Raw genomic sequence first — 13,217 nt, 5'->3', positions numbered from 1 at the left:
CGACATGGCGGCGGGAGAGCCAGCAGCCTGGGAGCGGGGCGGCGCAGCGCCCTCAGGCGGCATCACCCCGAGCCCGGAAGGATCCCGCGGCCGCGCTCCGAACCCTCCTCGCTGGGGCGCGGTTGGGGCGGCCGAGGTGAGCCCCAGCTTTACACGTGGGCAAGGCGGCACCACCCCCCGCCCCAACGGTCCGCTCGGAGGGGCGGGCTACGGGCGGGACGGGGCGGAGCGGCCGGGACTTTATCCGGCGGGAAGCCGGTGCCGTATCGGAGCTGCGGGTGGCTGCGGCGAGGAGCCGGGCGGTACAGGAGAGCGGGAGGAAAGGGGGAGCAACGCGGAGCGGCGCGGCGGGCGCTGCTTTTGTTCGGTACCTGCTGAGCTACGTGGCGTCGTTGAACGCCGCTCCTCGCTGCCAGCCGCGTGTCCCGCACGCTCGGCACCATGGGCAAGGGGGTGAGCAGCCGGAGCGTGCGGGGGGCCGGGGTGGGAAGCACAAGGGGCCGCCGTCGGGGTGGGTGTTGGGGAGGCTCCCGTCTGGCCGCCTTGTCCGTTGCCGGCTCCGCTTTGTCTGAGAGGCGAGGGGAGGGGGCGGCCATGTCGTGCGCCACGCGGGGGGACGGCCCGTGGGGCGGCTCTTGTCGGCTCGGTGCCGGGATCGGGGGCAGGAAGCGGCGGCCCCGGGGTGGAGGAGGCTGAGGGGGCAGCGTGGGCTCGAGGCCGGCGCCGGGAGGCGGCTCCCCGCGGGCGTTGCCGGAGCGGCGCTGGAAATGGCCGCGGGGGATGGGGGGGCGTGAAGCCGGCCGGCACCGCGGGGCTGCAGGTGAGGGCGGTGTGGGAACGGCCGTGTTCCCCTTGGGCGGTGTTATCTGCTGCCCTTTTGGAGCCGCCTTCGGTCCAAAACTGCTGCCCCGACGTCTCCTGGCCCTCATGGAAGTACTTTAGACTCCTTGCGGCCGGCTGGGCCCCGGGGGGGGGAGGGAGTTGGCAGTGCGAGGCGCTGCGCGTTAGTGGCGTTGAGGGCAGATAGGAGTCCATGGCATAAGGAAGGCGATCAGGCGTGAGCCGATGGTGTGTGCCCTGTTAATTGAGATGATAGGCTCCCAGCATGCCGTGTACCGGTGGTTTATGTGCTGGGCTGTGTCGGCCATCCTGCCCTCCGATCTCCATGTTACAGCCTGGAGTAAAGAGAAGTCCTCCATCCGGATCTCTCTTAAACGTTTGGAGGCTCTCAAGCTGGAGCTGGAGGTTGGACGTAATCACGGAGTGCCATAAGGATCATCGGCTCCAGCTGTTGGAGTGGCAAGAGAGGAGCCCACATGGGACTCGAGCGTGTGACTTGGTGTTATCAGCCCTGCACGCCAACCAGCTGAGCTATCAGGCCTGCCAGGGGGATGGCTGGACCAGCTGCCCACAAACAGGGCTGCCCCAGCCTTCTATGCTTCTATGTGGAGAGTGAGATGCCTTGGGGCAGCAGCCCTTTGTCCTCCATCCTTGGTGGTGGAAAATAGAGGTGCTCTCTGTTTCCAGAGTGCTCCTCAAAACACCCCTACTGTCCTCATAGGTGTGGAGTAACAGCAGTGCATGCATAGATAGAAGTGCAAGGGTGGCCACTTAGAAAAAGGGTCTGGGGAGTATGTGGAGTGGGTTTGAGGGCTGTTTTCTTGCATGGGTGAAGTCCACTTGCAGTTGGGTTGCCCACAGCATAATGTGTTTCAGTCTAGTGAGCAACAGGCAGCGTTGCGTGATGATCTCATCTGAGGGATGAAACCCGGGGGGGTGGGGATTGATGCAGTCCTATGGATGCTTTAAATCATATTTGTAACTTCGCAGCGCAACAGGTTTTGCAGTTCAGGCTTCACTGAGGGACTTACAATTGCTTTCTAATACAGAAGGCGTATTTTCACTTTGCGTTCCGCGGGTTGTGTGCATAGTAAACAATCGGCTTGAGGCTGAAGTGTACTGCCGGGAAGTCTGAGACAGCCACACACTGCCTCATTATTCCATAAGTCACAAGGTTTCTCTCATTTAGCGGTGAGCCTGCAGTAACGGGGACCCTCTGAAAAACAGGGATGTGAAAGAGCCAAGCTGTGAGGGGAAAGCAGGGTGTGACTGCTGGGCTGGACAGTGTGCTTATCCTGCCTCGGGGTGCCCAAAAAGGGAACCTCCTTCCCATGAGAGCATAGTGCTGCAGGAGGTGCTTTTGTGTGTGTGAGCTGCTGTGCTGATGCTGTGTCACTTCAGATGGTGGTGGGAGGGCCCTGGGCTGCCTGGGTGTGTGTATTATCTGGGGAGAGTGTGTGTGTAGGGGAGGAGAGCCAGCTGGAGGTCACTGCTGTCTGCACTTCTCTCCATCCTCATTGCACATTACTGCCTGCTTTAGGTTGCTTCTGGGGATTGGAGCTAGTGCCTGAACCCTGGTTAGGTGTAATGCACCAGTTAAGGGGTAACCATGCCAATCAAAGCAATCCTTATGGGGAATAATTTAGGCATCAATATTACTCTTCCTCCTCCCTGTCTCTTTAATTCCCACTCTTTATTTGTACAGTTAAGGGTGCCAAAGAAAACCCCAGCCTAGTCAATGCTCGATCTCAAAGCAGCGTGATGGGTAAAAAAGGTATCTGACAAGTCATTTGTGCCTGTGGGCTGCCATCCCACAGCACAGTGGGGTCCTGACAGTGCTGCACAGTGTCAGCAAGGGTTTGCTGAAGTTACCAGGTCTTCAAGGATCTGGTGTCCAGCCCATTAATCTCCCAGTGGTTGATGGGCGCTGGAAATATCTTGATGTGATGGCTAAGATGGCTCTGTTTTCACACAAGGGAGGGCTTTTCCTCCCATGGTTTGGGAAGCAGCTGCCTGCTTGTGGAATCCCATTGAGAAGCGCTCATGATGAGCAATACCGGGCTGTGAAGTAGAAGCTGCCTTGTGGTGTTGTCCATGCTGAGACTCTGCCCTTTGGTGAAGGGTTGGAGGTGGAAGCAGGAGGAATGATGCCAGGAGGGCAGTCGTGTCCTGTGCTTAATGTTATGTAGGGTCATGAAGCAGCATTTCTGCTCTGGTAGGAGTGGTCAGCACGATGGCTCATCTGGTTAGTGTATTTAATGAAGGTTGTCTCATGAGACAGCAAGACAGTAACTTCACTGTTTGCTCTGCATGGTTGATTGTAATGACATAAATACTGGAACAAACCGGGCCTCCAGAGACTGCTTAATTTATTTTGGCATTTACTTGACGTTTCTGGTTGGATTAGGCGATGTTAGAATAGGATACTTATGAACTCATCTGCTGATTTGCACCCCTCCCGTTTCCTGGTCAGTCGTGGCTTGTGTTTAGAACACCAGCCATGAATGGCTCCATTAGCCCAGGAGGAAATGCAGAAGTTGCCTTTGGAAGACAATAGGGTTGCTGGGGGCTGTGTAGGACTCGTTACCCTGTTACTTAAAGTTCTGTGTGAGCCAATGGAAAAAGTCATACATGAGAAGGAAAAAAAAAGTTTTTTTTCCTCCTATGTGGCAATTTTGATGAGTCAGAATTCCTCTAAGTGAACTAACAGAGGTGACATTTCTGATGAGAAGGACCTTCCTTTGTGTCCAAGCCGTGTGCTTGCATCTTGATAAGTCAGGAGCACCTTATGCTTTCCTCATTGTCTGGCAGGAAAAGGAGGGGAGAGCAGGGACACCTTTTGACTCTGAGGGGGGGGGGGGAAGATGAAGGGCCCCTTGCAGGCCAGCCAGCACTGTTCAGTCTTTGTTGAACTGATGAGCTTCCTCTTGCCAGCACATTGCAATGGCCCCAACCACAGGGAACAGAGAGGGCAGCACTGTGATTGTTCTTCAAGGTCGCATGTGAGTGACAGAGCAGGAAGTTCAGATTCAGAATGATAAAACCATGAAGCGAAAGCTGAGACCAGTGTTACTAGGCTGGCTTCCATTGGAGGATGGGATGCAGTAGTAAAAGGAAGGCAATATGCTCTGGGTTCTTGCAGATACCCACCCTGCAGCTCACGGTGAAGGGTTTCTAAGCAAATCATGCTTGAACAAAGGCAGTGAACCTTTCTATGATGGAACTAAAACTCCTATGTTCACAGCTGTTCACTGCTGCCCAAATAGGCTCCATCCTCACACCACCTCTAAGACCTTATCAGGCTCTTCTGGTGGGGAAGGGGTGAGGCAGAGGTGCTGCAGTGCCAGGCAGGGCTGTGGCTTCTCCAGCCCTATTAATAATCACTACTTTCTTGAAGTGAGCAAGAAACGTGTTTTGTGTGGAATTGTTATTATGCTCAAGTTCCAAGATGTTTCTTTCAAACCAAAGAGAGAAATTTCACGGGGACTTGAGAATTGCCCTGTGGCAAATTCTTGTGATGCTGGAATGTGAGCGCTGCCTGTTTGAAGTTCAGAAGCTTTTGGGTTTTTTTGGTGTGTGAAATAGTGCAACGGGAATTTAGGTACAGGGAAGGGAATGTCAAGAATGCTGACAGTCTGCGGTTTGTGCCTTGCTCCTGGATGGGAGGTGGCAAACAGACTTTTCTACTCAGTTAAAACTGTTTCTACTGTGCAGCTCTGTAACTGTATGCAGGTGTATGCGAGGTGCAAAGTCTGCCTTTACTGAACAGAGCAGGAGAGGCTTCTGTGCATGTGATATCCATGCATGTGCTTGGTTGTGTCTGCTGCACAACACACCCAGTGCTTGCTTAGAGCACTTGAAATCCTGGCCTAGATGTGCCTGATGGGTTTTGTAAAGAAGCTGTGACTTTTCTTTGTTTCTGGATTATTTTTAGTGTAGTTTCACTTCTAGTTTTGTCTACTACAGTAGTTCCTTGCAGTAACTAATAATATATAATAATAAATGCTTGTAACAGGACAATCCCTAGACTCTAACAGTAGACCGAGTCCAGAGTTCTCTGAGGAATCCAGTTTGTGTGAGGAACAAGGCAGTGCCTTTGCAGCTCCTTCATCTTGTTACCGGTTTGACTGTGTTGCTGCTAACTGCTGTTTCAGCTCAAAATGTTTCTCAGAGGTCTTATTAGCTGAAAATGTCATTGCCTAAAACTTGGCAGGGCATTGTAGGTCCTGGGCAGTGGGGAGGGAAGGGAAAGCAGCATTGAGAGGCTAGAGAGGGTCTGGAATCTTATGCAGTACTTATAGAAGGAACTGCTCCATGAGTGCTAGTGCTTGACTTTGGTATCTGACAGTGTGTCAAAGTTCCTCTAGTTTGTTTTTTGCTTTTAAGTGATGCTTGTATTTGCTGCCTTGTACTTTCTTCGCCCTTGGATGCTTGTTTAGCCTATTGTAACAGGATCTAAGTCTCCACGTGGTTTCATGTACAGTTAATCATAGGTGATACAAATACAAGGCCATCTCAATAATGGGACTTTATTGAGCAGGTCATCTGAGGCTGAAGCAGGACTGAGCACAGATTAAGTCTGTGGAAGTGTATTACTACTTTGTATACCATTCTTGCCGGACAAGCTTCCATAAATTGAAAGCAGATTTCCATTGCGTAACAGCCCAGCTAGTGTGCCAAACTGAGAATTGAAAGCGCTTGGAACTTACCCCTCAGATCTGATATGTTAGAGGTACCACTTTTTATCTTCACTTGATAGGCTGCTCCTTGCCAGAGGGTGTGGAAGACTGAGCAGGGGGATGAGGAGTTATTCCTTTTATGCACTATTCATTTGTGCTCAGGAGAAGGTCTTTAGCTGCTTGAACTGTGGCTCACTCACCAAGGCTGATTGAATAGCATGTGGCTTGCTCTCATCCTAGCTGGGTGTCTGTCTATAATCTATGTATTAGCAGTGCTTGTAGTGACTAGTGGTTAGCTCACTTACTGTTTTTAATGGAGTGGTTTATCTGAAAAACAAACAAAAAACCCTAGAAGTTATTTTGTCAACCTGGCGGTCTCATGTATTTTGCTGGTAGATACAGTGAATTCCTACACCAGTAGATGTTTCTTAACAGTAGTGTGTTATCTCTTATAGGCTGGAAGAGACAAGTATGAGCCTACTGCAACATCAGAACATGGCACAAAGAAGAAAAAGACGAAGGAGAGGGACATGGATGAGCTTAAAAAGGAAGTCTCAATGGTAAGATTTGTAAAGTGTGGAATGAACAGTTAGAAGAATGTTCGCTGCTCCCAAGGCTCTGTGCCTCATATGACCGAAAGATAAAAGTGCTGGGGAGCTGCCAGCGTCGTGTGACTGGAAGCACTGATTTTCCTTCTCCCCTTTGCCTTCAAGCCAGGCACCTTGCAAGTGTTTTGGTATCAGTGCAGTAGGCCCTGAAAACATCACTTCTCAAAAGGCTTTTGAGGCAGAATGCAAGTCACTGGTTGCCTGTTACATGCAGCAGAGATACCTGCACTCCCTCACTCAGGCAAGCATTGTCTGGATAGCAGCAGTGCAGCCTTTATTGTGTTGCTATGTGGGGAAGACTGCTATTTTATTCCTGTTGGAATGGTGGAGTTGGATCTGTGAAGCTCCATTTACAATTGGCCTCTGCTCAGACTGACCTCGGTGTTATTCCTTCTAATGATGTTTGAAACTATAGGAGTCTCCCATATCCATATGTGAATGTTGGATGACGTTGCTCATCTGTATGAACATCACTCAGCTTAGATCTGATCTTGATGCAATTGATACAGGCTTTATTTCTGTGCTCTGTAATTGAGTCTGGGCTCTCTATTTTTTTCCCTTTCATTTGAGAGAGGAGCTGCTTAAAAAAACCTTGCTCAACAAAGTTCATGTTTTCTTTGGTAGCAAAGCTTGCTTAAAGCATCTGTGCCCTCCAGTGTCACTGTTTAGGGAGACACTGCTGTGTACCAGTTCTTTTTTCTAGTTGAAAATAGTCTGGGTGTGAAATGGAGGTTTTGGTGAAGAAGAAACACTGCTTAAGATGACAATGTTATTTAAGATATGTGAAATTACAGAGTTAATCTTGTGTATACACCTACCTTCCTTTCTAACTACTTTACTTTGTCCCCCTCCCTCCCACTCCCAAGAAGCAAAACACCAAAAAAATCACTGTGACTTCAGAATTTTCTGTGAGCATGAAGACAGCACTGAGATACATCAGAGGTTGTTTAAAAAAAGCTGTTAAGTTGTACCCAAATAGCTGTAAGAATGCTTTGAGCTGCTGAGTGAGATAGCAAAACTAGCTTATCTTCTTGGAAAGGAGCCCCATCTTGCTGAAATGATGCAGATAGGAATCCTAGTGGGGGGCTGGGGTTGCTGAGCTTGTGCTGACTGATCTGCAGGGACCATGGTCACTCCCTCATCCCTCACCTGCTTGTCTTTCAGGACGACCACAAGCTCAGCCTTGATGAACTTCATCGTAAATACGGAACAGACTTGAGTCGGGTAGGTAGACTTTGTTTTCTCTCCCTCCTTGCCTGAACTGGGACTCTTCAAATACAGGGCACTTCACAATGGGAGACCTGGGTGGTCTGGCTTTTACCTGTTTGTTTAATCTCTACTCTTCCAGTTAAGTTTCCCAGACTTTCAGACACTTGTTGAGCTCACAAGTAGTACTCTTCCTCCTTCCACTGTACAGCCTGCCTGCAATGCTTTAGTGACTTTGCTGGAAAGTCACTGTTATCTACTTCCAAATTGCTCCAAGGTCAAGTTGATTCTTGGATTTTTTTTTCCCCCATAGGAACTCATAATAAAGTCAAATGTTTGTTATACTACAGATGTAGCCTAGTGAGTTAGCACGTGACCGAAGATTTAATGATGACAAGTAGCAGTTAAAACTCTATCCTTTTATAGTAAGAAGTGTACAGATATCCTGGCTAACCTCAAAGGCCAGTGCAGAAGCTCTGCGGTGATTTTTACTTTTATTTTTTGCACCTTTGCTTATGTTTGCTTTAACTTTTTTTCTTTTTATTGGTGGATGGCATCTAGCAGCCAATCTGCTCTGTCTCTGTATACTTCTGTCAAAGACTTTGGCTTCTAAAAGTTGAACTTCCTGGAAAGCCATTCCAAAGTGTCACCGTCTTTATAACCCCCAGCTTTCACTTGTTCCATAATTTAATAGGATAGATTGCACTGGGCTGTTCCTCAGAGACCAAAGTCTGCTGCTCTAGCCACCTCGTCCTGCCCTCCTGTGCTTGTAGCCCTGTGATCTGCGGGCTCCTCGAGTAGCTTCCAACGTTTTGTGGTTCATCTTATGGCACTCAGCTTTCACATCCTGTTCTTCTCTACAGCATATTTGCTCTGCTACAGACTTCCATTATCTGTTAGTGTCCCCTTATTTCTCCTAGCAGGACTCTGTCTCCCTTCTCAAGCAAAAGATGAACAAATTCAAAGCTATTTTCCTCCGTCAGTCTTGCCACAATAAAGAACAAATTCTCTTCCAGGGTTTGACTACCGCACGTGCAGCTGAGATTTTGGCTCGTGATGGCCCAAATACCCTTACACCTCCACCCACCACTCCTGAATGGGTCAAGTTCTGTCGGCAGCTCTTTGGAGGATTCTCACTCCTGTTGTGGATTGGTTCCCTTCTGTGTTTTCTGGCTTATGGCATTACAAGTGTGATGGAGGGAGAGCAAAATGCTGATAACGTAAGTAAGAATGTCTCTTAGCTCAGTCTCCTCAGCCTGTCTGTGGCTCAAAGCATATCAGCTTCCTTTAATCATTCAGTCCAGAAGCTTTTCCCATAAGCTTACCCACTGAATTTTCCCTGCTTAACATGTCTTGGAGTGCTTCCACATAATGAAATGAGCAGCTGACTTCCTTCATTTTGTCTTAATAACAGTGGCTTGTGGATAGCCTTTGTGTACAAAATGTACGGAGACTGCAATTATCTCCATACTTTGTAATAGAGCACTTAAATACCAAGCAATTTCTTTGAACAAACTGGAAGCCTTTGAGGTAAATCCTGCTCTCAGTCACTTTTTCTGCTCCTTGTAGCTGTACCTAGGTGTTGTGTTGGCAGCTGTGGTTATCATTACTGGCTGTTTCTCATATTACCAAGAAGCAAAGAGTTCCAAGATCATGGAGTCCTTCAAGAACATGGTGCCTCAGGTACAGAAAACTTCATTTCCTTGACCTGCCGTGCTTGCTCAGGGTTATTAACTGTAATGAGCTTCAATTGCAAAAGGCTTGACTGAATATGAGGTGTTGGCTTTTTAGGAGACGAGATGTCTGTTCTGCCAGGTTCTTAGTGTGGGTTTCTGGCTTTTAGTATTGAAGGGGATGCTTGTTCTTCATGCTCAAAGTAATTATGCGAATAGTCCAAGGCAGATCCAGGCACCCTGTGAGTTGCACCAGTTTATTAACATATGTAACTGATGAGATAAACAAGCACTAAAGCTTGGATTCCTTCATGGACAGACTGTATCACACCTAACCATCTTGCTGTCACCTTGGCAACAGCAAGGAATTTTGGCGTCAAGAAAACAAAAATAGCTCTTTCTTAAGTCTCAGATGTATCTGAGATAAACATGTTAGTATAAGTAGAAACCTTCTCAGAACCATGATGGAACTATTTCAAGATGCTTGAATTTGCTTTGAGCACCTTGAGAGTTGCTTGTGACATGGGTTATTTCTTTACTGTCTTTCAGCAAGCTCTAGTAGTCAGAAATGGTGAGAAGATGAGCATAAATGCTGAAGGCGTTGTAGTTGGAGATCTGGTAGAGGTGAAAGGAGGAGACAGAATTCCAGCTGACCTTCGGATCATATCTGCACATGGTTGCAAGGTATAGCAGTGATTGTCTGGAAACTTCATAAATTAGTTTGGTATCGAAGAATGTCTTCTGTGATGTGAATGGATTGAATGATGAAGTAAATGAGGAAGGTGGGTTGGGGGGAGGGGGTTTCTAGTGCTTCAGTGGTTTTCACTGCTGAATCACTTCCCTGCCTGTGTGTGAAGTAGTACTTCCTTCCATGCAGGTGGATAACTCTTCACTTACTGGTGAGTCAGAGCCTCAGACCAGGTCTCCAGACTTCTCCAATGAGAACCCACTGGAAACCAGGAACATTGCTTTCTTTTCCACCAACTGTGTGGAAGGTATGTGTCTGTCTTGGTGAATTAAAGTATTAACATGGGGGAATTAACTCTGGGAAAGTAATGCAGAAGTTGAGTACGTACACACCGTATTTGTTTGTAACCCACTCCTACTATGCAAGAGCAGGCTTGTAGTTTCCAGCAAAAGGCTTTGCTCATTCTAACCCCAGTACTGTACAATGGGCAAAGAAGAATCCACAGCCTTGTCTTACCATCTTTCTCCCAGAAGAGGAGCTATGTGGTGTGTCTTCAGGCGTGGGCGCCTTATTGCAGTTACCATAATGAGAGAGCTAGGCAGAGGAATAGAAAATAATGCAGCTGCTGCAGAAACCAGAAGTTTCAGATATCTCCAGCAAAGATTCTGTTGCAATTCCATGTATGGTGGTAGGTCCTCTTTGTGTTGCAGCTCAGAGCATCTTTTCCTTGCCTAGGGAAGAGAAAGTGTCCTCTTTCCTCCTTTAAAGCAGAGGTGTAGTATACTGCTTCCCTCTTTAATTCCCTGTGCAACTGGCACTTGAATCAAGTGGATTCTTGAGTCTCCAGGGTGAAAGGAAAGGGCATGCAGTATGGCTAGCTGTGCAGGAAGACTGTGTAGCCTGTATGTCCAGGTACCTGTATTCTGTTAGAGGGCATAAAAGCTGTGGTGGGAGACCTTGGCCTATTGGGATATCTACTGTTATTATATTGGACCAACCTTACAAGGCTGTTTGGCAGGCTTCTGGGATGTTATTCTTTTCTAAAGCCTCCTTCTTTCTCTTCTAGGCACTGCCCGTGGCATTGTTATTAGCACTGGAGACCGCACTGTGATGGGCCGTATTGCCAGTCTGGCATCTGGACTGGAAGGGGGTAAGACTCCCATTGCCATGGAGATTGAGCACTTTATCCACCTCATCACTGGAGTAGCTGTGTTCCTTGGTGTCAGCTTCTTCATCCTCTCACTTATCCTTGAGTACACTTGGCTGGAGGCTGTCATCTTCCTCATTGGGATCATTGTTGCCAATGTACCTGAGGGATTGCTCGCAACAGTAACGGTGAGTGAAGTTGGAAAAAGGTTGACTTGAATAAGTAACCTGTGTGGTACTTCAGGAAGCGGAGTGCTTCATGATCAGTGGATGATCACGAAGGTGAATCTGAAGTCCTGTAGGTATTGTATGTGGTGAGTGTATAGGGCTAGCTTTTATAAATGCATTATATTTGGACCAGTTGTGTAGATGACTACTAAATGCTGCAGTTGTTCATCCAGTGACGGTGGATTTTTGAGTTAGACCTTCACAGAGGCTTGGAATAGCAGAACTAAATGAGCAAAGCTAGCTGTAGAGTTGTCTTCCTCCCCTCTTTCTGTGATAGTGAGATGCTCTCCCATTGTACTTTTGATAAGGAGTTTCTATGTGCCCTTCCAACCCTTGAGCACCACTGGAGCACTCAGCAAATTTCTCTGTTGTCCTTTCTGGCAGAGGTTCTTTTAAATTTTGTCTCCCTAAAAGGCAGAGAGAGTGTCTGGTTGTGCTTCTCTGTAGCAGATGGTGATGGTTAAAGGCAGAGGTTTCCATGTAGCCTTGAGCTGCAGAGCAGTGGCTGAGATTGGGAATGAATTGCTGGGAGTGAGAAGCACACAGCTTCTGGAGAAAGAAGGGCTAGCCAGAGCTGCTTGTTTACCACTAAACTGCTGCCCAATCTCTAGAACTATTTTGGGATATTTTTGTATAAGGCGTGCCTCCACCTATTTTAAGAGCACTATGATTAGGGTACTGTGACTTTGACTAGAATCTTAGTCCAGGTTGTATTAATTTCTTTCTAATCCACTGAGCAGCAGGAGGAGACTGAAACATCTTGAGTCCTTTTCCAGAGGTCTTGTGGAGAAGGAATTGTCATTTAAACCCAGCAGCTGGGCCTTGAGAACTACTGTCTGTACTCACCTTGCCAGTGCAAAATAGCTAGGTAGTCACTGCAGGGCACAGAAAGTTGTCATTTCCTGCCAACAGTGAGTTGGGTGGCACTAAATTGGCGCACTAGCACATCCAACCTATCTGTCTTCCTTGTCTCCAGGTATGTCTGACGCTCACAGCCAAGCGTATGGCTCGTAAGAACTGTTTGGTGAAGAACCTGGAAGCTGTGGAAACACTAGGCTCCACATCCACCATCTGTTCTGATAAAACAGGCACACTGACACAAAATCGCATGACAGTTGCACACATGTGGTTTGACAATCAGATTCACGAGGCTGATACTACAGAGAACCAGAGTGGTAAGATCATCTCTTTGTACTTGAAGTGGCATCTCATTTGAAATAAAGCCTTCTGAGTAAGGAAGTTGTTTCTTTTAAGCTCTAGTTCATGATGCAGGGGGCTTCTAATACAGCCTACAATAAGCACTGAAAGGCTTTGGATAACCTAAAGGGACTTCTGCAGTATGCCACAGTTCTGTTTAATCCATGTATCTCCAACCTGTATGCTTTGTTCTTATTACCCTCTTTTTGTTGTTGTTGTTTTGTTACCCTTGACCAAAGGTTTTCCTAGAACATCATGGTTATGGTAGTAATAATTAAGTGGTTCTAGGATTTATCAGTTTCTTGAAGGAGCTTCCTGGTAAAGGATTTGAAATCTCAGTGTGTTGTAAAGTTAAGAGGTACTTAACTCTCCCAAACTATGAGTAGTACAACCCAGTTCAGGAGTCTTCTAGCATTTTATCTACCTTTGAAAGGTTGTGCTTGCAACACATTGCTGGTACTACATTTTTACATTGGTGCTGCTGTTCCCTGCCCCCCTCCCCCAGTCACCTCAAAGGGTTGTTGCTTGTCTAAACTACTTAAAGTTGATTTTGTTGGTTTTAGTCTTCAACACTAGTGCAAAGTAATAAGCTGTAGCATCTTATTTGTTTGAAAACATTCTGTTTTAGCTTGGAAATAGTTGGCTTGGCTGCAGTGGAAATAAACATAGAAGGTTTCTCTTCTTAGAAAATACCTTGACTTATCAGTTAACTGATCATCTCACTTGAAGCCAACTCAAGAGGCTTGGGAAAAGTAGTGTCTCTGTACTTAAATTGTTCCTGTGGGGGCTCTTCTGTCTAGTTCCTGTGTGATGAATAAAATGAGACAACTTGAAGGGGGATCTAGTATCCCTTACTTAGGAAGGGAAAATGAAGTAGCTGCAGTAATGGTAATGGGCTTTGAGTGAATCTGTTTGTGAGGTAAACTCTTGTTGTTAACCTTCTGGAGTGTTG

At 47.4% G+C, this 13,217-nt stretch overlaps 1 protein-coding gene across 1 annotated transcript in view; it reads left to right on the top strand.

Annotated features, from left to right (window-relative positions):
• The first annotated feature begins 268 nt into the window (after positions 1-268).
• ATP1A1 (ATPase Na+/K+ transporting subunit alpha 1) overlaps positions 269-13,217 on the top strand; it is a 23,012-nt gene continuing 10,063 nt past the window's right edge. The window contains exons 1-9 of the mRNA XM_015874929.2: positions 269-453; positions 5,975-6,079; positions 7,292-7,351; positions 8,350-8,553; positions 8,903-9,016; positions 9,556-9,690; positions 9,884-10,001; positions 10,761-11,029; positions 12,045-12,243. Coding sequence (XP_015730415.1) covers positions 442-453; positions 5,975-6,079; positions 7,292-7,351; positions 8,350-8,553; positions 8,903-9,016; positions 9,556-9,690; positions 9,884-10,001; positions 10,761-11,029; positions 12,045-12,243 — 1,216 coding nt within the window. The 5' untranslated portion in view covers positions 269-441. The remainder of the gene's footprint in view (positions 454-5,974; positions 6,080-7,291; positions 7,352-8,349; positions 8,554-8,902; positions 9,017-9,555; positions 9,691-9,883; positions 10,002-10,760; positions 11,030-12,044; positions 12,244-13,217) is intronic.

This window comes from Coturnix japonica, chromosome 1, assembly GCF_054131305.1.
Source record: "Coturnix japonica strain WE chromosome 1, WE-NBRP24, whole genome shotgun sequence".
Lineage (NCBI taxonomy): Eukaryota > Metazoa > Chordata > Aves > Galliformes > Phasianidae > Coturnix > Coturnix japonica.
This window is presented reverse-complemented; position numbering and strand designations above follow the sequence as displayed.